We start from the raw sequence: 26,971 nt of genomic DNA, 5'->3' as shown, positions 1-26,971 counted from the left end.
GAGTAGGGAGGAGGCTCCGCATTGATTAGGACTTTATGTGCTTGATAGAAGCCGGCACTTTGAACACTTAGGGGTTTTTATATGAAGAACAGCAGACGGTCTTTGTAGTCTATTTATGTGTAATAAACTGGGTTTTGTTTTGAGTCTTGGGTTTTTTTTTTCTGTTTTTCTTATTTTTTTTCTTTATTTTTTATCTTTTGTGAAAGAAAAAGAAGTCTAAAAAGGAGCTAGATTAAAACCACAGCATCATTTTCCCATGCAGCTATAGCAAGTATCCTGCGATCTCACATGATCGGCTGTCCTGCTGGAGTGGAGTGTGGGAAGGTGTCAAAATATGTCTCTCAATCTCTCAATTTTTTTTTTTTTTCTTAAAAGGGAAAGCCAGATGAATGCCAAAAGCACTGCTCCCTTCTCTAGCCCTGCAGTAACAAACTACATGAGTGTATGTTATTAAGATGATAAAGATTAAATTTCTAGTTACTAACATGCTATCACAACAGCAAAGGGGGAAAAATCTTGAAAAAATTATGAAAATTAGTCTGATGGTCTCCTTTTAATAATAAGATCACTCCCAACCCCAACAGACAGTGTAGGCTGGAATTCCACAGGGCTTTTTTGTGGTCCTAATGATTTTAATAATACTTTGTGCTATGTAGCACCTTTCATTAGAGGATCACAAAGTGCTTTACCGTCACTAATTAATTAAGCCTCACAACACTCCTGTGAGATAGGTAAGTATTACACATATATTAAGCTGAGACACTGAGAGTTAATGATTTTTTGCTGCATTATTCTGGGAAAATGATTGATGTTCAAGCGCCATATGTGCATTATATGTCTTTGTGTGGGTGTGTAATATATATGAGTGTAAAAGTATTAATTTTACTATCCCTTAACAAAGATGTCCTAGTTGAGCCTGTTGAATATAAATGTGTATTTTCATTTAACTTTTTGTTGCTGCAGCGTATTGACTGATAATATCACAGTCTTCATATACCCTTGACTCAGTTTGCTCTTCGTCTGCTTGTGCATCTACTTGTACAAAGATTAGTCAGTGGCATCTCATAAAATTCAAGCATATTTCTAGATGGATTATTCTGGTAAAAAGAGCGTATGACTAAGGTCTGACCTAAACCTGCAGCACAAGCACCAGGCAGCAACCATTCTGTTGCAATAGGCTTTGATGACAAGCCACCACATTCAGTAAAAGTAATGAGCAACAACAATGACCCGCTGGGGAGCTGGTGATCAGCAGGTAATTAGCCATTATCTTCACCACTCTTACGAAACTATTGATTACCAGAATTTGGTTTTTTTCTTTTTTTTTTTTTTAAAGAAGTACAGCAATCACTATGGTAATTCATTATCCTGAATTACAAACTGATTCTAGCAGAAGTTTTTGTTTCCAGGGATAAACTGATGTGAGTGACTGTTGAACAGAAAATTGCAGATGTATGAACCACATAGAGTAGCTTTGGCTGTTTTTGAGGGAGAGTACATATAGCTGCAACCTGGGCCTTATCCAAAATTCCCTCAGCTCGAGAAGTCCTTTCATTCACCTCAGGCTTAGTAGTTCTTTTATTTTGGGCAGATCACTATTTTCAGCGCTGAAAAGCCAGGTCCCAAAGCCTGTTCTTCACTTGGCTTCTTTACTAGCACCCAGCAAATGTGCTTACTATTGCAATGGCACCGTAGAGATGCGGGAAGTTTTCTGCTAACAACAGAAAGCAGTACCACTAATTTTGTTTGAAGTGGAACACAAGGCAGCCAGCAGAGGTTAACTTACAGCTGCTGATGGAGTTATTTAGATGCCATTAACTATCCCATTTGGCCAGTCCCATGATGATGCATGTGAATTTTTAAGACACTTTCTTTCTACAGCTCATTTTCAACAGTTACTTTAAAGTTGTTTTAGACTTTGTGTTTGGTAAACATTAGCTCTGAGATATTTTTTGTCTTTTTGTGTGAGTGTGTGTGCGTGCAGGAGCACGTGTGTCTGAGGAGAAGAGAGCTATGGGATTTCTCGTGTTGGAGGGAAATAGAGAACAGCAGACTCTATTTGTATAGTGTCCAGTAATAGATGCATGGGAATGTACAATAGGTATAATAATGTTTTTAAGTGAACACCATATTTTGAATGCATAATTTAGGAAGGAAAACCTTTTTTTTTGTTTTGTTTTGCAGATATACAGATCAGCTCTCAAAATGTCTTCTGTGTCTTCCGTGCATCTTCTAAGACAATTGCATTAGCCCGCCTGCTAGTTGACTAATAGAATTAATAATTGTAAAAAGCACTCTAAAGCCACATGCCTTATGAAGTCAATGCTGGGTATGATTTTACAAGTATGTGATCTATTTTTTCAAGTGAAATTGTTAACCAAAAACGTTCTTGGCACACAATAAAACATTGTGCAATCTGTTATTTGTCTTAGAGATAATAATTTCAGAGTGGCTATATTCTTTCTGTATCTAACTTATGACTTGCTAAGGGATGGTTTCTTCAATTTAAGAGTATTGCAAATGTAGTTTTATTTACATAATACGTCTCTGAAAAATGATAGTAGTGGAATTTCGACAACAAAAAAATCCCTGTGTCTGTCCCCTTGTGTGGATATCAAATAAATGACAGATGATTTTTCAAAAGCTGAAAGGAAAAAGAAAGGAAAATACTTTTAAATTCAACTTAAGGAAGTCAATGTTATCTTCTTTCTTCTTTCTTTTCTTTCTCCAAATGTAGAATATTGCATGAAAAAGCTCCGTGAGGCAGATATGGTTTCCTTTTTCCTCCTCCATTAACAACCCATACTCACAAATGTATTGGGAAAATTAGAAATAAAGTAGCGAGATCTACTGTCCAATTAGCCTGTAGAGTGTCTAGATTTTTCTTTTCTTTTCTTTTCTTTTTTTTCTTTTCTTTTCTTTTCTTTTCTTTTCTTTTCTTTTCTTTTCTTTTCTTTTCTTTTCTTTTCTTTTCTTTTCTTTTCTTTTCTTTTCTTTTCTTTTCTTTTCTTTTCTTTTCTTTTCTTTTTTTTTCTTTTCTTTTCTTTTCTTTTCTTTTCTTTTCTTTTCTTTTCTTTTCTTTTCTTTTTTTTCGACTTTTTTCTGTCCTTTTGTCTGACTCTCTTCTGTCAGTTGTCATGAAGATAGCAAATCTCTAAGCTTTCCTTATCTGCCAAAAATATCTGTAACAAAAACATTTTAGAGCATTGCATTTAGTCTTGTTTAATTTTGACTGAGGTAACAGTCATGATGTTTACTTTCTCGATTTCTGATTTTTCTTCACTGTGCACTCAGGACTTCTTTCTCTGTCATCTGCCGTGAATTGCATTTAAACGGAAGTTATTTCAAAAATGGTTTGGGATGTGCAACCAGGAGAAAAGTACATGCTTAGCTGAACACCTAGCAGAGATACTCACAGATATTTTTAGTGTGTGTTAACCAAGAGCATTCATGGAGTCTCACAGAGAAGTAGCACTGCTGAAAGGCTGACGACAATCTTTATACCTTGAATTATATGTGTTTGCATGTTGTTTTAGTAGGCTGAGTGTATATTGTAATAGTTCTCTTACCACAGCAGAAAATATTTCTTTTCTCTGAGTCCTGAGTGACTTCATGGTTCAAAGTTATTGGGGAAAAAAGAGTCCAATTTAGTTCACACATCCTCTGGTAGGTGTAGTTGATATTAAAGAGAAGACATTTGGTTCCCAAGCATACATGTCTTCTACAGTAAGGAATCGCAGTAGGCATTTAAGAAACCTATTAAGACCACACGGAGTGTCAAAATTTCTGTAACATGAGCTGGCATTCTGTGTGAAAGCCGCCTTGCTGTAGCCCATGCTGCCTGTGGATCAGCTCAACCACAAAGACAACAGAGCCAGCCCAAGACACAAGTTGAACATTTCCCCTAAGAAGTCGTCTGTTTTTATCAACAGAGCATATAGTGCCCTTTCATGTGGAGCAGATGTAAATAAGAGGATGTACAGATGCCTGTTCTTTTATTTTTAACCTCTGTCCCCAGCCCTGCTTCTCAAAGTACTGTTTTGTGAAGGTCGTCCACGGCTTTCAAAGGTCTGGGTGCAGCACCATTTGGAGCACATCAGTGCTGCTCCCAGAGTCGCCAGGTGGTCCTCTCTTGGCAGAGCAATGTATATCTCCAGTGCCTCTGTAGGGCCAGGCTGGGGCTGGCCTGGGAATGGGGGCTCAGACTTTAGTCTGTAGCTCACATCTCATGTGTGGTACTGCAGGCTGCTGCCACCAGACCACACACAATTTGGCAAAGAGAAACATCCATCCTTGTATGCAGCATTGGCAAAGATTAAGAGCATAGAAAAGTTGGGGCACATCTGTCTTCTGCCCATAGTTAGCATGTGAACACAAATGGATCAAACCAGCTGGTGATGAATATCAAATCCAGAACCACACAGTTGAGAAAGCAGGGGAGTTTAATATATATATTTTCTCTTAAATAGAGTCGGGAAGGTGAAGTGGATGAGGAATTTGACTTATTACCTGCATAGTGTGTTTGCTTGTCCTTCCATAACCTCCCCTGTTCAGAAAGCAACTAACTCATCGGTGGCATACTCCCCCTTTCTCTCTGATCCTTGTTGCTGTCCTGTCTCAGCTTTCTTAAATGGGTCCTGGAAGTGTACATGGAGATTTAGCAGCAGTGGCTATGTCTGCAAGGAAGACTGAAAGGTTTGGCTGATGAGATCCATGTGGATTCCAGGTGTTTTCAGGGCAGATCCTGGCTCAGCCACACAGTGATGTCAAATGTCTGGATCCAGGCCTGTAAAGTTTTATTGACAACGGGTTTCCTAATAAAGTTAGTTTTTCTTTGTTTGGCAAATAGAACTAATTACATGAATAATGGACTGTGGGGCTAGACTCTAGAATATCCGTATAATCCTGTTTGAAGTTTATGGGCAGTAGGAGGGAGAACTTTTGCTATAGGGAAACTGATACCTGCTTAGGAAAATACTTTCTCTGAAACCTCAAGTACTTACTCTCCTAAATCTGTTTTCTTCCTAATAACTTAAATTCTTCTTAAGATTTTGTCTTTTAGGTCTATTTTTGCAAAGCTATTTTATATATGAATGTACTGTGTATGAGCATTAGACTTCAAAAGTTTATTTTTCCCCTTAGTTTTAAAAAATAATTTAAAAGAAGCATTAATTCAAAATTCTTCCTGCTGGACCATTATCATCCCAAAAGTTAATGAAACCTGCAATTCACTGATTCTCATGGAAGTGTTTTTTTAGGTTTTTTACAGTTCTCTTTTTAGTTAAGTTTAGTCTCAGTGTGCTAATTTTTTAACAGTTTTCTGCATAGCTTAAAAACCTGTTCAACAAAAATTTTCTGAAAAGTTTATGTATTCAATGTATTCATATAGTTCAGAATGCTTTTAAAAGTGTCAGGTTTATAATCTGTTACATATCTTGTATATCTTGAATAATTCTATAGGTTTTTTTTCCTTTTTTTTTCTTTTTTTTTTCTCTTTTTTTTTTTTTCTCCTTTCTTATTTCTTTTTCTGTGGTAGATATGGTCCGGAAAAAGAATCCCCCTCTAAGAAACGTTGCTAGTGAAGGTGAGGTACAGACCCTTGAGTCTACAGGTACTGAAAGTGAAGAGTCTGGAAGGAAAAAAGAATTTTCTGCAGAGCAGATGCAAGAAAACACTGACCAGAGTGATGCGGCAGAGTTAAGTAACAAGGAGGAACTTTGCATGCATGTCCAAGAGCCATCTTCCAGTGTTAAAAAGGACTTGAAAAGCTCAGTGCTGAGTGAAAAGGCTGGCTTCAATTATGAAAGCCACAATAAGGGAGGAAATGTTCCATCCTTCCCTCATGATGAGGTGACAGACAGAAATATGCTGGCTTTCTCATCTCCAGCTGTTGGGGGAATCTGTGAGCCCTTGAAGTCTCCTCAAAAATCAGATGCAGATGACACCCAAGATGTGGTCTGTACCCCGTCAGGAGATGCAGCGGAGACAAATGAGGAGCATCAGATGTCGCCAAAAGCTTCAGATGAAACAGTGCAAGTGCAAAGTGGTCAAACTGATGGCCAAGGCTCAAGCCCGGTCCCCATGGCCTCAAAAAACCCACAAGTGCCTTCAGATGGGGGTTTAAGGCTGAACAAATCAAAAGCAGATTTGTTGGTAAATGATAATCCAGATACAGCGCCTCTGTCTCCAGAGCTTCAGGACTTCAAATGCAACATCTGTGGGTATGGTTACTACGGGAACGACCCCACAGATCTCATCAAACACTTCCGCAAGTACCACCTAGGACTGCACAACCGCACCAGGCAGGATGCTGAGCTCGACACTAAAATTTTGGCTCTCCACAACATGGTGCAATTCAGCCACTCCAAAGACTTCCAGAAAGTCAACCGCACTGTGCTTTCAGGGGTACTGCAGGACATCAATTCCCAGAGGCCTGTCCTATTAAATGGGACTTATGATGTGCAGGTTTGTATGCTCCCAGCCTCCCCGCTTCTGCTCGCTGCCTTCTCAGCTGCAAAGCCAGATCTTGCAAAGCCTGTCCTACCTACATGATTACTGTATCTCATATAACCTGCTTAAGCCTCTAGAACCGTTTTGGTCTATTTTAGCCAGGCTTTCTGCAAGTCTCCTGAAAGGTCTGTGTCTTGTACAGTAGAGGACTATTTGGCTTTTTGACCAGTGACATTTCTGTGTAGGATTTAGTCGTTATGGTAATCAATAGCAAGAGATCTTATTCAGCAAATGGGCAAACGGCTGAATTGGTAATCATATCTGAAGGATTTACTGTCACAGAAAGAAAAGAACAAATAATAATGAAAAATAACAACCAGTTAGACAAAAGACAGCAGCTGGAAATTAAAAATGTAATCCTAAATTATCATCTGCTGGGAGTCAAGATTTGGCTTATTGATTCTTTATTAAGATAAAATAAATGGCAAGTCTTGGCAGCTCTGAAGTTGTCTAGTGCCAGGAAAACAGGATACACAATGGATATTTAAAACATTTCAAAAAGTAACAGTAATCCATGTTACTTCATGTTATTAAGCCTGTAAGAAAAGGATTATTGCCTCAGTCATCTAGTTGAAGTAGGAAAAAAACTACAGATACTGCTGGGAAAAAAATCTTATTTTTACCGTGAAAGAGTGAACTCAAAAGTTTTTCATGGACTCTTTGTTTCTTTCTTATCAGCTAGTATTTAATTAGTATAAAAAAATTGATTGTGCTTTAAAAAAATGCTTTTGGACTTTTGGAACTGAGAGATACAGTAAGATATTTCAGTATTCTATATGATATAAAAATTCAGCTTTTAAGAAAAATCAAACCAAAGTAAGGAAATTTGCATACAAGGCATGCTCAAATGTCCATCCATTTTCAAGTGACTGCGTACATGGAAACATTGTAGTAATCACCAGATAAAACTCCCAAGGTATGTTAAGATAAAAAGGTAGGAAGGTGGAAATTATGCTTGCAGAAGCTATAGGTATAGGAAAGAAATTTTGCAAGACAGGTTAAGATAGCTAATGTCTAACATCAAGGAAGAAACCAAAACCAGAAAACAAGTCAGGAACTTGAAGCTTTTCAAATTATTTAAACTTTTCCTCTTTTTAAAGAAACTCTACAATTTCTTTGTGGAACAGCAAATCAAACTAAGGTCGTTATTATGTGTAAAAGCTGCAATCTTTGAACTGGTGTCTTACTAAAAGATCACTGTCTCATGTCAGACACTGTCCTGTCAAACTCTGATTAGAAAGCAAATACGTGATATAGTTAAAAGAGGTTAGAAGTGAATAATGTCAGATTGTGAAATGATGTTTTATAATTAGCACATAGTATGATGTTAATACCTGGATTTCCTGCTATAGTTTCAGTTTGCTGACTCCAGGGACAGCATCTTAGAGCAACTGATCCGTGCTGTCAGGAAGACATTCAAACTGGAACAGCTCAGACATACAGTATAGAGGAATTTGAGTTTCTAAACACACTTTCATTTCCTCCAAACAATTGTTTCGTTAGGTCCTTAGTTATTTATAGGAAAGTTTATGCTTGATTAGAATGAGCTGGACGCTTTTCCTTTGCAGTGCTCTCAGAAATAAAACAGATGTGTGAGCTATCTCAGTTTGAACTGATAGAATGAGAAATAAAACAGCTGAACCTAGACTATACTTGTCTACTAAACTCTGGCAGTAAGATACTGCAGGGGAGACAAAAAGCGGTAGGAAACAGTCCATAGATAATCTACTTAAGATCAGTCTTTTCTCAGACAAAAAACATTTTCCAAAATAGAACAGACATCCTATACAATGTTGGCTGTTTATCTGAAAGAAAAAAACCCTGCACCTAGAAACTTAGTTTTTAAGGGTGCTAGTTTTCCCTGGTCAGTTTGGGAATAGAAGATTAAATAAGCTTTGTGACACATGCCATACTTCATCAATTGCACGTGCGCCAGGCATTGATCCAGAACATGTCAGAGGATAAGTAACTGATTAATATTTTTATGCTTTCTCCTCCCCCACTCCTGATTCATAGCAGCTTTGCGAGATTCATGAACAAAGTAAAAGAACATTTGAAAATCCCTTTTGCATCCACACATGTTCATATTGCTCCTGTATCCATTTTGCAGGGTTTTTTCTCATGCATCTGAATGGCTGGCATCTCCCGCCACAACAAGGGGTCGTATTGATTGGTGCTCCAGTTAAAATCGGTTCAGTCCAACTCCTGTATAACATGAGAGGGAACTGAACCTGAATAACAATAATTGGTTCATGTTAACACTATTATTTTGTATAGGTACTGGGCTAAATGAAAATAGTCCCTTTGTAATTAGCTTGAAATAGTAATGAACTGGGCTTAGGATCTGATTTATTGATCCTCTTGTTCTTAGCAAATGGTTCTGTTGTAGCTAGGCTGGAAGTTATCGATAGATTTATGGTCTCAGGCCATGGAACTGGGCACAGAAGCCAGAGGATGAAGATGACTGACTTTGATCTGGCTCACAATAGTCAGTTGGAGATGATGGTATATGAGTATCTGTAGTAGTGAGCGATGCTATGGAGCCCCAGAGTTTGCATTCATAACAAAGGCAAATAAAAAGCAATGGGAAAATGTCAGAGTGCAGGAAAATGCAGTGTCTTCTATCCTATCTGTAGAGATCTAGGGATGTGGTCCATTTGCTGAGAGCTTGGAAAAAGAAATCAAATGTGTTTTTGGACTTGTATCACAGAAGTGAAATTAAACCTCACCCACAGCCGAAAAACACCCTCACAACACTCAATGCAGTTTTTAGGGGGTGTAATCAGCAAAACTGGGAATATACATTGTGGTTTCACATACAGGTATTCAAATATTGGGAGTGTGTTTTGTAGTACCTAAAGAGAATTTGTCTGGGAACTGTGTAAATAATCCAGTCTTTCTGGCATTCCTATTGTGCAGATTTTAACTTTATATGAATATTTAATGTAGCAAGATTCCTTTGTCTTTTTAGAAAATGTTATTTTCTGTTGAAAATCTCCTGTACTCTTTGTTCTCATTTCTCTCTTCAAAGGTTTTTGGTTCATTGAGTTATAATAAATTCCATAGGACTGGGTAAAATCACTCAGCTGTTTCTGGGAGATTAACTTTCTTGACAGTATAGATTTCAGAAAACATTCACTATCACATCTCTGGATTCCCAGGCAATGTGTTAATCAGCTTTATAGCTTTTATCAAAATAATATTTGAAGTGAGTTCAATGGATCTTTTGCTGATGTGCTCCCCATTACTTTTTCTTCACATTTAGTTAATTGATCAATCTCTATGGGCAACTTTGTCTTGCTGGGTATTTGAGCCTGTGTAAGGCTTTGTGGACGTGCCTACAGCAGTAGCCTTTATACTGGATCTAAAGCCTTCACTTAAAGTAAAATTCATGTGACTAAGTTAGCAGCTATGATGCTGAAAGCTATTGCCTTTGCTGCCGTATGATTAAGTCTCCTCCTCTGTTTGATCTAATGGCTCTTTAATGTGTATGTTAAAGTCTGGAGACAGGCAAGTTGCTGGCAAGTAGAGAGCAGGAAGTCTTTCTTCTAACCCCCAATTTTTTAATGAGTAGTAATTGGGACAGCTTCAACAGGAAGGTTGGAGAGTGCTGTCTTCCACATAGCAGCCTATAGCTAAGGCGTAGGACATGCCCAGCAAAGGTGAAGAAGCAGGCTTGGATCCCCTCTGACAGAGCAAGGAAAGGAACCTACTTTTCCTGTTTCCTGAACAAGTGTTCAAGCCATTAGGCTATTGTGTAAAAGGGAGCATGACCCCATTTCCTGGTGTGTTTTAAAAGAGAATAGTGTCCCTCAAAGAAAGGACAGAAATGTCTGCATTCAGGTAAGGGTTTCAGATGGCATGTCCCAAGGGAGAAGGGTATTTATGCAGCCATGAATAAAGACATACTGCAGTGCTCAGCAGTTCTTATGGTTGCTTCATATTGTGTATGCTACCTTTGAGGTGCTTCCTGCTCAGCATGGCCCTGGTTCTGGAGCTCATTGGCACAGATCTACCTCCTCTTCTATTCAGGCATTAAAAAGATTATGTATGTGCAATTTAATTTTTTTTTTTTTTTAATTTAGTCCTCTGATTTTGATTGTTTTGTGGTTTTAGATCTAGACAGACATACAAGAAGACAAATTTCTGAAAAAGTGTGGCCTGATAAAAGCCATCATTAGGTTTGTTGATTGCATTTCAATGCACCTGGGGTTGAGGGGGGGGGGAGGGAAAGAAAAGGACTAAATTACTGCATTATCTACTACTCCACAGCATAATAAGAGGTTATTGACAGTTGTTTTCTTCTACAGTTCTAGACATCCAATATTGTAAGAGTTGTCCTATACCACTCAGCCTAATGCTTTGTCATATGCGAATCACAGAATGATTTGGGTTGGAAGGGACTTTAAACCTAATCTAGTTCCAACCCTCCTGCCATAGGCAGGAACATCTTCCAGTAGACTAGGTTGCTCAGAGCCCCATCCAGGCTGGACTTGAACACTACCAGGGATTGGGCATCTCTGGGTGGAGCATCCACTTTCTCTGGGAAAGTGCCTCAGTTGTTATCCTGGTGAAGAATTTCTTCTAATATCTTATTTAAACCTATCCACTTCCAGTTTGAAGCTGTCACCCCTTGTTCTGTCACTACATGCCCTTATAAAAAGTTCCTCTACAGCATTCTTGTGCCCTTTTAGGTACTGGAAGGCTGCTATAAATTCTCCCTAGAGCCTTCTCTTCTCCAAGCTGAACAGCCTGTCTTCATGGGAAAGGTGCTTTAGCCTTCTGATCATCTTCATGGCCTCCTCTGGACTCACTCCAGTAGGTCCATGGCTGCCTTATGCATGGGTATCCGTGGCTGCCAGAGCTGGATACCCATCCCCAGATGGACCAGGTGGGGTCTCACGAGAGCAGAATAGAGGGGGAGAACTACCTCCCTTGACCTACTGGTTTCATATATAAATACATATAATGAACATTATATAAGTACATATAATGATTAAGGCTAGCAACTTCTCCCAGATTTTCACAGCAACTGAAAGCATTTCTGGATGTTCAGCCATCAGGCTGCCCAGTGTCCTAGAAAGTGGTAGAAGTGCCCACACAGAGTCTGTAAAGCTCTTCCTTTTGTGTTCTTTATAAATCACCGGTGAGTTCCATGTGTCTGCATGGTGTTATGCCCTGATTGGTTTTCAGTGGTCTGGATTTCAGTGTATCAACTCTGGCATGTTTTCTGTTCTCAGGTTAGACGTGTGTGACTAGTATAAAGTCTAGTCTAGCTAGGATTCAGCTGAATGAGAAACAGTGATTTTATTTGTAGGTTCTGCTTTTTATCCTCCACACTTATATTAACAGTTAGATTGAATATGAAGCTGTGAAGCTAAGACTTAAAAAAATGTAGGGATTTTGAGGGGTCCAGTTGTAATCAGCAGCACTTCTCATGATAAAGGTTTTCCTTTACATTTTGGTGATTTTGGCAAAGGGACTCCTACAGATAAAGTGACAATTACAGATTGGAGTCCTTAAAAAGTACAGCATTTTCTTTTGTATTATTAGCAAATCAAACCTTCTTAAAGTTCTTTGTCATCAAGTGGGCTTCCTTGAAGGTGACACAGGTACATAACTGGTTGACATGAACAAACAGAAACATGCATATGAATGAATTTCATTTTCCTTGCATGCTTAGAAATGGATCCAAATTTTATATTGTTTGTCCCACTGACTTTGGCTTAATAATTTGTCCATAATACAGGAATTAGATCTAACTAAACCGAACAACTGTTGCTGCCTATGATGTACCTCGATCTTGTTGAGTACATTGTGCCATGCTAGTTTTTGCAGCATTTGTTAGAACAGAACTTGCATGAAGGTGGATGTCACACAAGGCCCAATTCACGTCAGCCATGTTGCAGACTCCCTGGGCACTTTCCCGATAAACTGAAAACTATCAAGCTCTCTTTGAGTGTTGCACCTGCACATGGGCATACCTATTTATTTTGAATGTTATTCCTGGTTCATGATCAGGCTTGGAGTCTGCCTTGCACACTTGACAGAGTCACTCCTTAGAAGCACGGGATTCAGTCATCTGTTTCAAACTGACATGAACAAAAAATGGTGGCAGGTAGAGAAATGGGTGGTGGTAAATCACACTTATAAAGAGGTCCATATGCAATTTGCTTGGGAGAGTGTATACATACATTTGCTTCTTATGCATATATAACTGCATACATTCATATTTACAAATATTATGTGAAAAAGCACTTGGAAGAGGTATTTAACTTCTATATTGACAATAGCTGATAAGCAATGATTTGTATGATTATATGCAGTAGAAGTTCTTTATATCACTTCTATGGAGATATTTGCACGTTTACTCTTCAGAATGATAGGCAGTGATTTACAGCATGTCAGCTGCTACATAGTAAGTGCCTGGGAACATTGCCTTGCTCTGTGGCAGAAATAAGCTATTTTAGCTGCCTTGCAGTGAGAAGTAGTCTATACTAATATTAGAATATTCAGATGGACACTTTGTGGAACAACTGATGTGATATATACTCACAGCCTTCCAAGCGAAGTTATGTGTTGATATTCCTTGCCTTATTGCAGGGATATTTGGTAGTGTTTGAAGAGTGGCTAATAAAAACAGTTGGTGGGACTAGTAATATTAGTGCTTATATTTAAAGTTATAAACTGCTAAGATAGCCTACAGAAAGGATGGAAGCTCAAAAAATAAAAGGAGAAAAGGAAAGCAACTTGCTTTTCTTCTGGTATAAATCATTGCGAGTTTGCCTCTAAGCCTGTAAGGTTTTGTGAGTTTACAGTAGCCAAGGAACTGTCTGGTAATTTTATCTGCAGAGAATAGAAGGAATGGTGCTTCTTTAGATACTAGTCTAGTAGCACTAGTTGGCAAATGAAAGTCTTGATTTTCTCTTTGTTTCTTTTGTTGGTTTTGCACATCTGGTCTCCTGACCTTAATTTAAGTTCTGTTATTGTTCTGTTTCAGTCTTTGTTTTAACAATAGTTATAAAATTCTAATGACACAAAAACTGTGTTGGGTTCAATGGCAACAGAATAAATTTCAAGAAGAATGCACTTACTTTGAATGAATGTGATCCAATAGTTTGCTTTCTTGTTTTGCTAAGTATGAACAGCCCAGAAAGCCAGGAGTTTGCCCTGAGTTTTTGCTTCACTTGTGCAACATAGATTTATGTACCTATAAATTAATCACAGTAAATAGTTTTGAGAATATACTCTGAAGATTCTCCTAGTTTAAAATGCAGAAAGACAGTGAGTGAGAGGGAGTGAATTCTCCACAGGGGAGGTTAGAGAACTGGGTGGTGTTACACAAACTTGCATGAAAGCCAGGAATCTGTTCTGGCCTGCATGACATGAAGAACTTCATAAATGTGGGATGGTTAAAATGTTCTGGATGCTATATTGCACAAAGCAAATGAATAAACAAGAGCATTAGAAAATATTTTAGGATTAGAAGATTAAGAGTAATTGCAAAGGCAGACTGGATGGCTCAGAAGATTGGTAAGGGATCTGGAGCCTTTCACCTCCTGATTAGCCAAAGATGTAACCCAGGTAAGGGAAAAAAAAAAAAAAAAAGATTAACGTTTGATGTTCCAGTGCAGATGGATTCTAATCAGTACTTGCAGAAGAAGCCAGGGGTCAAAGACAGCTTTACTCTGAGCATGTAATCCTTGTGGTTGAATCTCTTATGTGGATATAGTTTCTGCTGGTAGAATTTTCTGCATGAAATACTTGATTAAAGGAGTGGGCCGATTTTCTCTTCCTTGGTGATTTTTTTCAGATTCTGTAAGAAGTATTTGTAAACTGCTTTGGAGTGATGGAATTTAGGACTGAATTTTGAAAAGGAGGAGAGAGAATAGGGGTAGCATTTGGACCAAGGGCAAAATAAAAATCAAAGACCCATTAAAAACAAAAAAAAAAGAAAGAAGAAAGTATTTCTATTTGCTCAAGTCCATCTATTCCATGAAATCATTGTCTTGACTAATTAATGTAGACTTATCTGTTGGAAACATATAGTGCAATTACACAGCTTTGTTGACGTACTTGCCAACATATTTTAGAAAGTACATCTTGAAACACTGTCAATTATCGTGTTATCTTTTCTCCTTTTTCTGGCTATTTTTGGAAATGCGTGTGGTGTTTGAGGAGATAGCTTAGTTGTATTAACGCATGAGCTTAAGATGTTGACAGTTTTCCCCATTGGTGAATAAACTTAATGATTAAGAGTTTTGAGGTTATGGAAATCTTACTGTGAAATATATTTCAGTCTAATCCCAGAATGAGACATTGCTTTGAAGAGTAATTTTTAAAGAATATCAGTGCAACCACATCTACACAAAAATGGAGAAACCATTCTAATATCTGTCTTTTTTTTGTACAGCGTAATAATTAATACCAACTGTATTGCCATAGTTGAGATGCTGCAGAAGTAAGTGATAATCCCAAGGTTTCATAAGCAAATGACAGTGAAGGGCAGAGTCATGTTTCCACAGTCAGAACTTGTATGTTAGGTTCTCTTTAAAAAGAGAATTGTGAGGATTAATTTTCTCCTTTGTGTGTTTAGGGAACTGTTGATCTGTAGTTGCTCCTACATTTCCTCTACAAGCTGTACCTCTATTTGTGACTGTTACTAGCTATGTCACCAACTTTGGACTCCAGTGCTAAAACAGAATTGCAGAATTTTAGCATTGCTTTTGTTTAGGTTCTTTTTTAAGTTGGGAAGAAATGTCTACTTAAGGAAATGTAACTGTTAGAACAGAGCAGGAGATGAAATTTTTTTGGGATTAAAATAAAATAAGTGAGTAAATACAAGAATCTATCACTTCTGATACCACACAGAAATGTGGATATTGATTGCTATGGTATGTATACCTCAATATCTATCTATCTATCTATCTATCTATCTATCTATCTATCTAATCTATCTATCTCTCTGTATCCATCCATCCATCCATCCATCCATCCATCCATCCATCCATCCATCCATCCATCCATGTTCTGCTTTCTCCTTCTCCTTTACTTTTCCTCTTTGTGGGGCAGATCAGAGAGAGCAGCAGAAGGTGAAGAACATTTACATCCCCAGTGAAGTTTAGTGCCTTTACATAGACATACAACATGTAACTGGAAAATCTGGAAGTCAAGCCAAGATTTGAGCAAAGTGTGGGAATCCAAACAGTTCTGCAAATGTGTGGGTTTCTTTCAAATGTAGCTGGCTGAAAGCTGAAACAGATTCAGTTTATACTGTCACTTCAAGTGCTTCTCCCAGCCTCTCTGCACTGAAATCAGTTTCTTTAGTTGTCTTTGAATGATGATCTTCATGGAGCTTTCAGTGGGCTTTGTTATGTATAAAAGGAAGCTTTTGAGTGTAAAAACATTAAGATGACCCTGAGTTACTTTTCATGTACATGGTCTAATGCAATGAATTATTTTGAATTGTGGCAGGTATTCAGGGAAATTCCAAAACAATAACTGGTAACCAATTACTTTCGAGGAGTGTAAAGATGTATCTCCCACATTACAAGAACTTAACACAAGCACTGTGGGAATATTTAATTCTACTTTATCCTCTTGTGATGCAGAGAAGGATGTATTAGCATGGAACACAAACTTGCTGTGTAGACCACTAAGCAGGATTAGGACAGGTTACAGAAATGATGTGATTTACAGTCCAGTGTAGAAAATAGTAGTACTATATGTTTTACCAATGTTCTGAAATAAAAATAATGGGATTATTGTCACTCAGAGTTTGTAACTGGTGTCCACAGAGTGTCTGCAAAAAAATGTTTGTTATCTGTGTGGCTGGACAGTTGAGAGTAATCAGTGTATTTACTCATTAGAGCCATTTAAGGTAAAGCATTTTGGTCAGTCTTCTGTGCATGCATAGAACAAACATACATATCTAATTAAATGAATGAAACCAGATCACCTTGCAACTTATGTAATCATGCAGTGAACTGCTGTTACTTTCTGTTTACTTAATTGCATCAGTGCTTTCTTTAAGTTGTCTTTTGACACCACTAAGACTTTGAACATTGAAATAATGCAGTGAATGAAGACCTTAAGTGCTAGATACTGGAAAGTAGGCCCAGATCCCACTGTTGTCAATAGAATCAGGCTCAGCATGGCTTTGTCTCCAGTTCTTGCCTGCCATAAAATAAATAAAGGGAAGTAACTCCTGCACTACAGAAAACCTGTTAAACATCCCTCTTGCAAAGAACCTCTTCAAAACCAAGTTCATAATTTGACAGCAGAAGATGGAGACCCAGTTGAAAGTGAAAATGTTCTTACAGCTAAGTCCTTATGATTTGTCTGCCTGACTCACTATTGCCTAATGAGATATGTTTCCTAAACAAACAGAAAGACATTTTCAGTTTATTTAAGGAAAAGTTAACCAGTGCATGGGGATTTTGCTTCCTTAAGGAAAAAAATAAACAGAAGAAAGATTTGGAGGCTGAATAGAGGCAGCTCATTATATCATGCTTTAGTAACTCATTGCCTCACTATACATGCTCAATTCTGATGAGGTATAAAGGATAGCATTTCATTTTCTGGGCTAAATGGCTAAAAGGCATTAATATTACATTTAAAACTGTTTGCATTTCATGTTCTCTGTATGTCTGAGTCTTTCCATTTGGTGTGATACTCAATGAGCAGTAATCATGTTATCTTTGTGGCATAGCTGTTGAGGAGGAGAAGAAAAATAATTACACCATTTGCCTAATGCGTTAGAACTGAAACCTGCAGAAATGTGGTAATACACTTACTGGTTGGGAGAAATCAAACTCAGCAAGGCTCAATTTTATATTCCCTGTAAGATATTTTCTGTGTGTAAGAACTGAGAATATGTCACAAGGGAGCTTCCACCCATGTCTACACCATGTGGCGTAGACTGGATGATGGCAAAGGAGTCGATGTCTATGGATTTTGGGAATTATGTTCTGGAAGCTGTACACTATTTGCTACTCAGAAAAAGAAGCTGTGCAATGGTGACATTTTTGTCAAGAGATTGTTTCTTTGGCCTTCAAACCAGTTGTACAGGAGCAGCAAATCTCCCCCTGATGTCAGGGGCAGGTGTGGTGCACTCCTGGGAAGGGCAGGCCTGCCTTGCTGTGAGAACACGGGCTTTAATAACATCAGCCCTGGAAGCCTTCTTCCCTTTCTGCAGAGCATTTTGCTCAGACATCATGAGAACAGTGAAGTAGAACTACCTTATTTTTTGTGTGTGTAATTAGTGATGTCATGGACTTGGGTGTGGTAGTTTTCTTTGCCACATGCCATTTTTCTACTGTAGTTTTTCCATACTTGTTTTACTAAATTGAGCTCTGTGCATGAGAGGAACAGAAGATTTCCTTGGAGAATGTCTACAGTGAGTAATCCTTGAGAAAACTGTCTTTTGTTTGAGACATCAGCCACTATGGCTCTGTGAAAAGGCATCCTGGTGGATACTGGATACTCGTGTAGGAATGATCTTTGTAAGAATTGGTCATACTCCCGACACAGAAAACTGGATTTGTTATTTGAAATGAAATTTTTGCTTGCTTGAATTTAGAAAGCAATTCTCTTTGACTGTAAAGCACAAATATGATTAAAGCGTCTAAGTCAAAAGACTGAGGGTTGTTTTTTTTCTTCCACACCTGGTATAGACTCCCAGGAAAGTTTGCTTTCAAAGGGTTCAGAGCTGTGGGAACTGATTATTGCATCTTGTGTCAATGATACTATTTAATGATATAGTGAAGGAAGGAACAGTCTTGTCAGCACTAAGATAATCTTCTGCATGTTTGCCTCAGTCTCTGCAAATCAATGTATTTGTTATTCACATGGAATATATATTCAGCTATGAGAAACATTTCAAAATATTCATCAACAAATGTTAAATATGTGAGGGTATATGTATGATGTCTTACATGGTACAAATGAAAATGGTGGCAGTGATTAATGAAAAAAGCTTATGAATCAATTGCTCTCTATTTCTCTTTCCCCCCCATTTCCACTCCTTGCTATTTGAATAAATATACAGTGGAGCTAAAATGACCTTATTCTTTATTCACAGGTTACTTTAGGTGGAACCTTTATTGGAATTGGGCGGAAAACTCCAGATTGCCAAGGCAACACCAAGTACTTCCGCTGCAAATTCTGCAATTTCACCTACATGGGCAACTCCTCCACTGAACTAGAGCAACACTTCTTACAGACTCACCCAAACAAAATGAAAGCAGCCCTTCCCTCCTCTGATACTGGTAAAACTTCAGAGAAAAACTCCAATAAATCCAGTCCTACTCTTCGACCATGTGATTCTGGAGACTTGGGGAAGTGGCAAGACAGAATCACTGTAAAAGCAGGAGATGATACGCCAGTTGGATATTCGGTGCCCATCAAGCCAATAGATTCCTCTAGACAAAATGGTACCGATACTACCAGTTACTACTGGTGTAAATTTTGCAGTTTCAGCTGTGAATCGTCCAGCTCTTTGAAACTATTAGAACATTACAGCAAACAGCATGGGGGAAGCCAGGCAGGAAGCCTCCACCCAGATCTGAATGATAAGCTTTCTAGGGGATCTGTCATTAACCAGAATGATCTAGCCAAAAATGCAGACGGGGAGTTAGTGACAAAGACAGAAAAGGGTGCGAGTGTGGCAAAAAAGAAAGACTTGAGTAGCAAAGGAGCAGAGGACAGCATGGTGACAAGCTACAACTGTCAGTTTTGTGACTTTAGGTACTCAAAGAGCCATGGCCCAGATGTAATAGTGGTGGGCCCACTTCTCCGTCACTATCAGCAGCTACACAACATTCATAAATGTACCATTAAGCACTGTCAGTTCTGTCCCCGAGGCCTCTGCAGCCCAGAAAAGCACCTTGGAGAAATTACTTACCCATTTGCTTGCAGAAAAAGTAATTGTTCCCACTGTGCTCTCTTGCTTTTGCACCTGTCTCCAGGGGTGACAGGAAGCTCTAGAGTCAAACACCAGTGCCATCAGTGCTCATTCTCCACTCCCGACGTGGACGTTCTCCTGCTCCACTATGAGAATGCTCACGAAGGCCAAGCGTCTGATGTCAAACCAGAAACAAACGCCCTGCCAGGGGCAGAGGGGCCGCTGACGCTCAAGGAGAACAAAGAACACTCATGTACCAAATGTGACTTTACCACCCAGGTGGAAGAAGAGATTTCCCGACACTACAGGTATGGTGAAGTTTCCAGTGATTAATGATTGGAATCCAAACAGCCCCCCCTCCCTCTCCCCAGTTTCTTAATTAAATGTCACCATTCCTCAAACATTTGAGGAAACTGGAAATCAAAATAGGAATGTGTATAGATATAAATCTTTACAGCCAGAGTCCAATCCAACATCCACTTTGTTTTGGAAAACCACCAGCTAAGTTGGTGGATTTAATTATACATTTAAACCTGTGCAGAGGAGAGGGAAATTTGGATTTGTGTGCAGATGCTAAAGTTTCAGCATATTTGAGGTTTGGTCAGCTATTTTCCACCCAGAATCTTTTAGGTACGATAGGTGCTATTTTAGTTTAGGCTTTTTCTGAGAAAGTTGGCATCTTCATTCAGTCAGGGAACACAAATGGCTTTACTTTCCAAGATAGACTGTGAACCCTTTATGCTCCATAACAGTGCTTCAATGTACTACCTTTTTGTAGTATTTTCCATTCCCAAGTCCAGCAATGTAATAATTAGTTTAAGAGCATTCCACTGCTGTTTTGGTGTTCATTTCCCACTGGGAGCAGACACTCTTTTGTCTGTTGAAGTCATTCCCCAAGATCCTTTTGGAGATGCTTATTTTCGTGTTGCTGGTTTACAGTGTCATTCTATTTATTTTAAATGCTAATGTTCCTATTTGGAGGTGGATGCAGCCAGTCTCCTGACTCAGTCTGACACAATGTCATAGTAGCAGCCAACTCCCTGCTAAACTTCTTGGGTCAGTTCCTGGGCTGTTGTAAACTGGCAGTCCAGTTAGCATCAGAGGAGGAGCTGGCTCTTAGAGTTTGTAAAGAGCAACAGTTATGTGCCACTGCAGAAGTGATGTTAAATATTAGAAAATCATGCTGAATATGTTAATAGTTAAGGCTAATGCGTCAACAACGGAAAACTTCAGTATCTATCTATCTAAAAGATCTTTGTGTGGAAGCCAGCTAGAATGAAGACAAAAGAAGATGCATTTTCAAAGCTAAAGCTTTGTTAAAAGCTCAAGAAACTGTGCCACGTTTAATAGATTCCAAGGCATCCAAAATTAACAAAGGCAGACTGGGGCATGATACTTTAATAGAGATTAAAGCTGGGGGCATCCAAATGTTGCCCAACAGAGGGCTGCATTGGCAATATATCAGGAGTCTCTTTAGAAAAAAAAAAAAAAGAGCAGATTGCTCATCTTTAATTTGGAGCTAGGGCCCACAGAGGATTCAGGTCCCAGCATGCAGTTCCCCATTTTTGATCCAAGTGGGCCTGAGGGATGTTGTGTGGATTAATTAGTTAATGTTTGTAAACTGCTTTGAAGATGAAAAGTGGTATCTAAGTTCCAAGCATTATTATAACAGCTTTGAGCCATGCTGAAGAACTCCATAGGCAGCACTTTGTCCGCTGCTGGGGCATGGCATGATCTTTTTTTAGTGGTTAAGTAACTGGAAGATTGAAATGGCTCCTTTACTGAAAGAATCCAACCTTTTATTTTGCTGCAGCTGGTAATTTAAGTTTTAACAAGCATGCCGAGCTAGGATCCTTTTTACCAAGAAAGGAGAAGCCATGACTTTCAAAATTAAGTGCTAAGTCTGAGATGGGGTAGTTGTAGCTGCTCCTTCGGAGGGCTCAGCACCCTGCAGTCCTGGCAGTAGTCACAGGGAACTAAACTTTGGAAAATCAAGAGATACACTTTAAGCATTTTAGTCTCAAATTGTTTGTCTAACATTAGGCTATTTTGTTTAAAACACTTGAGCAACATACTCTGTTAACCCCAGTCTATGACATTATTGACTACTCTGAGGATGTGTGTAAAGCAAATTACAATGTCCCCATAACTGCTAATTTCTTTCCCTTTCTCCTGTAATTCCCCCTTGATGATATAAATTTTGTTTCTTTTCTACTTGTACTGCTGCTGTTTTCCCCCACTGTCCATCTTTTTTGAAAACACATGGTAGTTGAGTTTGTGGTAGGTGGTCTGTAATGGCAAACACCAGCACGTTTTATTGTTTTTCTATGTATAACCTAATTTTCACTCTATCAAACTAAAACTTGTGAAGCATTATAACTTTTGTTCCTATTATTATTATCAGGCCTTTTTTTTTTTTTTAGCAGAATTCTGGCAAGTATCAGATATGTGTTTTTTTCCCCTTTTTGTATTTTAGAACCTAAAGACAGAGCTTAGATCAGATTTTAAAAAGTAGAACATCTATAAAATAGTAGTGTTGGTTGATAGAAACATGCTAATGTAGTCAGCTCACATTCAACTGGGCTTCTCTGTTTCTTAATCAGAATTTGTCTCAATGCTTTTATGCCACACATTTATGTATGTCTGATGTACTTAAAATGCTGTACATGCCCATGTCTCTAAAACCTCTTCATTTATATACTAAGGAGCTGAATGGATTTTAACAGTAAACATAATACTAAACATTAATGTGGTGGAAAAAAATGTTCTGCTGTTCACATATTTAGATTTAGCCTTGATAATCTGGAGTATCAGTGTTGGCTTTAGATGCTACTTACATATTTTAATTAATATATTTTTTGTCTGCACTATTTTAATTTTCGAGTCATGTGTCTGGACAACATGCTTAATAAATTTTATTATTTATTTTGCTTCCTTTTGGCTCTACATCTACAATTTCACTATGTATTGCTTGCTAAAAATTTTTTAATATCCCAATGTTATTCCTTCGCAGCCATGTATTTGCAACAGTATTAGAATTTGCAAAAGCAGTTCTTTCCAATTTTTTTTCTACAGAAATGTATATTTACACTTAGCACTCATTCAGTATTTCTTGACATGATTATTTGAGAGCTGTTCATTTAAATTTGAAGTCAATGAATCACACTGCACTTGAGTTTACTTGTATTTAAACCTCACTAAAATGTGCTTATTCAAATAAATCCCTAGAAGATTTATTGGCCTCCATTTTCCACTAATTCTGCTACTACTCATTTTCCATTATACCTCTGAGGAATCAGATACTTATTCATGTTCATTGCAAAGCTTAGTTTTTTCCTAAAACTGTCTGGTATTCTGATGAGCCAGAAGATGCCAGCACTTTTAATTTAGATAAAAATCAAACTGAGTATTTGGGCAAATTTTGCATGTTGTTTCACTTAGTCTAGAGATTATTTTCCTGCTTGTTCCAAAATAATTAATTTTGATTATATTTTGTAAAAGCAAAGCAGCTTCTTGCAGAAGGGCGTCTTTTTTCTTATAATTTTGCTAAAATGTGGGAAAACAGTGCATTTTTTCAATTTGGCAAAAGATAGGATTTTTCATGTAAAACCTTACTTGACAGATAGCATTTGATCAGTGCTACTTATAATTAGAAGTGCTATGCTGAAAAATCTTCCAAACTTTTTAAAAACAGGGTAGGATAGTGACTCATTAAATTGCAAAATATGAAAATGGAAAGACTCAAATTAAATAAGAGCTTTGGAAATGGTGCAGAATAATTTTTCTAATAAATAATTTTGAAAATGTGGTTGGCAGCAGTATTGTAAATTCTCTTTAGAAGTTAATTTTGAGTTAATAAAATAATTCCTTACCTCTCAAAGATAAAGGAGGTAGAGGGGCAAAAGGCAAAGGGGTGCTTGGGGCTTGCGTCTTCCCAGCACCTGGGCTGCAGCTCAGGGATGGGGTGTTGGGGACAGGGCTGTTGGGACTGACCCTCAGACTCTCAGGCAGAAAAAGCCAGAGCAGGGTCTCAGATATGCAGATTATAGAAATGTGGCGCCTTGCTCCCCAGAGAAGAAACTCAGGGAAAAAATGTCAATTGAGGCCCACGAGCTCCCAGTTTTAGAGCAGAGCAGAAACCTTCACTCAGTGAACAATAGCAGCAGCTATGAGGGCCTTTTCCATCCTCCTGACACCTTAATTCACTGCTCTGAACTTGTTTGCTCTTGCCAATGGCTTTTACTCTCTTTTGATCTCAGTCTTGCTCTCCACTCTGCCCTGTCTCCTCTCTGTTCTAACACTACATTGCATTTTCTTCCTTGCTTTGCTGGCTGTCTTCTGAAAAGCTTGAGTGCAGCACCCATCCCAAAAGTTAACTTTCTTATAAACCTGTTTCTTCATGAGAAATGATAGTAATTATTATATTTATAATTAAAATGAAATGTGAAAAAATGGAAGTGAGACGACAGCCATACCTTCTTCCAGAATATTTTCTATGCCCTAGAGCCTAGGACTGTCTTCAGGTAATTAAAAAAAAAAAATTACTTGTTTTGTAGAGGATGGTGTTTTGTAATACTTCAGACTAGTTAGAAGTATGTCAACAAGACTTAATTAACAACTGGCTAGTGTTGGGATTCTTGCAGCCTGTTAGGAAGTTCAAATAAAGAACATTAAATCCATAAAAAACCCCAGCCGTGTAATCTCTCCAGCGTAAAGATTTTGTGAGGGAAAATCCTTATATCTTACAGTGCTCAATTCAAGTACTTTTCAGTACAAATAATGATATGATTTTTTATAGTTCTCAGAATGTAACTGTGCAGCAAAGGTTTTGCCTGAATTTACTGATGTTTAATCTTGGGATTGGGCCATAAATATTTTACTGTTTCCACAAATGATCAGGTCTTTAGTTTATTTTGTAGTAGAAATAATAATGCTAAGTGACCTCAGTGGATGGGATAACATTTGCAGCCCAATGTCATATTGCAGAGAATGCCAGTTTATGGCTTGAACCTGCTGTTAGTGTTCTTGAGAGCTGTATAAACAATAAGAAAGAAGGAAGAGTGCTGTTTTCTTCTTCATTTACATCACTTTCTTCCATCCCAAGATTTTCCTCTTCTTAGACTAGCTCTGTCCCAACGCACAGGATTGCATCAGACAAATTCCGAGTTTCAGATGGTATAGCTGTGGTTTAGCTGTAAAGTGTAACTTTGAGGTAAGGCACAGGAATGCTTCTTGTGTATTTTGCAGACTGGAATTCTTAAAATTTTGTTGCTTAGCCTTGAAGAGCTTTGTACACAACTCTAGATGTAACTTGGTCTTTTAGAAGCATAGAGTAGGCCTAATTTCTAGTTAAAGAGAAATCAAACATTGCAAATTTGTTTCCCTGCTTGCTGTCAGGGTGGAGTGAAAACTGAGAAGAAAACATTTTCTTTTTATGCCTTGTTCTGGGAAAGAATAAGTTTCCAATTTTCAAAAGTTTTCTAATGGCTGATGATAGTTACTATTTTATTATTTGGGACTGTGACTTATATTGGACAGCTCCAAACTGTAGCTTACATTTTAGAGCTTGGGGATTGAATAATACACAGGACAAACCCATGTGAAGTATCAAGGTTTATAATGTTGGTGGCAGATTTTTAATGCATACTGTAAACTATACATTCTGAAAAAAAAGCCTGTTGGGTTACTATCTACTGAAGTATATCTTCATTTTTTCCACATCACAGTGCTTATCACAGTCTCTTAGAAGAATGAAGGAATGCTTATATGACTGTCTTTGAATCAACTAGAAATCATTTAAATTAACAAAGCTTTAATGTAATAAGGGTGATTGTAACTGGGCCTCAGCCGTAGTTACAACTGCATGTCATATTCAGCATTTACTTGTGTCCTCAGAAGTATGGTGTACATGGCTCCTGATCAAAAACATTTAGCCAGTGTGGAATGGAAAAATAAAAAAAGACAAGTTAGGCAGAAAAAGATCAGCTGTTTGGAGGTGTGATATCTGTAGATGAGAGCCAAGTTAGGAAGGGGGTTAGCTATTGAAATGGCCAAGTTAAACAAGAGACACTTAGGGCTAAGTAGTGTCCCAAAGGATTGATAAACTTTCACATGGGGAGTGTATGTGGTTGAGCCATTAGCCCCAAATGGTGTCTTGTTTAACTTGGCTTTTAAGATAACTAGCCCCTGTCTAACTTGGACTTTTCTGATGGTATCCCACCTTTACAGGGCTGACCCTCTTTATAACTTGGCTTTTTGTGTTTATAAAATGGTTTTGATCAGATAGCACTCTTTCTTTTTCTTTTTTTTTTTTTTTTTTGTTTTTGGTTCAGGAGAGAATTTAGCTTGGTTTAGAAAAGAATTGAGTTGCAAGAGAGAATATATTAGTGTCGCATTGAGAGACAAGCTGATTTTAATAAAACATAATTGTAGAATGAAGGAAAAGGAACATGGCCAGAACAGGATTTTAACCCACAGCTTGCTCTTCCACAAGCAAGTTTTGTTGCCATAAGGCTGTGTGGAGAATAACTGAATCTATTTTTTGCATAATGGAACAAGACCATCTAGTCCCTTAAAATGAATATAAATATGGAAAATGACAAAAAGAAAACTGATATTGCACAAGGGCTGAAAAGCACGAATCCGAATGTGTACTCATGTCTGTGCGCTGACACAACTGCAAGAAAATCAGACAATGTAAATAACATATGGTTTGTTTTTCCAACAAAAGGAGAGAAGGAAGGCAAGGGGGTTTAATAAGTTTGGCAAGCTGTCCCTTCTAAATGATCATAGTCTAAAAGGGACATTTTGTGTATCATTCCAATTCTACAGATGCACCGAGAGCCAAATCCTGCTCTTACTGAAGTCAATGGGAGTTTTGCCATTGACTTCACTGAGACAAAGGTTTGGCCTTAAAAGAATTAATTCTAACAACTGGAGTCAGGGCAGTAACAGATCTCTCATACAAGTTTTGTCCTGTGTGGATAGTGAAAGGCTCATTTTTTAGCTTGGCTAAAGACGCTGTTGTGACTCCGAATGCCTGGGGTGTGGATTTGTGAGCGTGTCCGTAGGGAGAAGCTCTCATAGAGTTCTGTACATTTTGCAGGGCAGGGATGAAGTTTTGCTCTGCATTGGTAGGATGCCGGGCGCAGTGGGGCCCTGAGCCTGATGAAAGGCTCTGACCACTCCTGTGCTCTGAACAATTATTCATAATGGCGTTAGAGAGCTCATAAGCAGTGTTCTGTTCCTATGGTAGATACAGTAAGTGGCTAACATGTTGTTCTCATGTAGGAACATATGCTTTACATAATTTAGTAATGCAGTACTTTTTATAGGCTTTTAGAGTAAAAACAGGAAGGCGTGCTATTCCACTCTGTTCCACAGCTCCTACCCAAGAATTTCTATATTTGACAGGAAAGGCAGTTTGTAGTGACACAGCCAACTATTGTGCTTTATCTTTAGAGCTGCATCTTTTTAAGTTGTGTTAAAATGTCCATAGAGAACCAAGCACTGCTGTCTCTTGTGTACAGCCTTCTGTCCTTTGGTGTATTCTTATCC

At 38.2% G+C, this 26,971-nt stretch overlaps 1 protein-coding gene across 9 annotated transcripts in view; it reads left to right on the top strand.

Annotated features, from left to right (window-relative positions):
- The window catches only part of TRPS1 (transcriptional repressor GATA binding 1), a 213,888-nt gene that overhangs the window by 37,048 nt on the left and 149,869 nt on the right, over positions 1–26,971 (top strand). For 5 of the 9 annotated variants that reach the window (XM_059865535.1, XM_059865542.1, XM_059865570.1 and 2 more), the window contains 3 exons: positions 2,185–2,343; positions 5,537–6,465; positions 18,593–19,722. In XM_059865535.1, the coding sequence (XP_059721518.1) occupies positions 2,307–2,343; positions 5,537–6,465; positions 18,593–19,722 (2,096 nt within the window). In that variant the 5' untranslated portion in view covers positions 2,185–2,306. The remainder of the gene's footprint in view (positions 1–2,184; positions 2,344–5,536; positions 6,466–18,592; positions 19,723–26,971) is intronic. The other 4 variants (XM_059865590.1, XM_059865588.1, XM_059865598.1 and 1 more) reach the window with 3 other exon arrangements.

Source organism: Haemorhous mexicanus, chromosome 1, assembly GCF_027477595.1.
Source record: "Haemorhous mexicanus isolate bHaeMex1 chromosome 1, bHaeMex1.pri, whole genome shotgun sequence".
NCBI lineage: Eukaryota > Metazoa > Chordata > Aves > Passeriformes > Fringillidae > Haemorhous > Haemorhous mexicanus.
The sequence above is the reverse complement of the archived record's forward strand: the minus strand, read 5'-3'. Positions and strand labels throughout refer to the sequence as shown.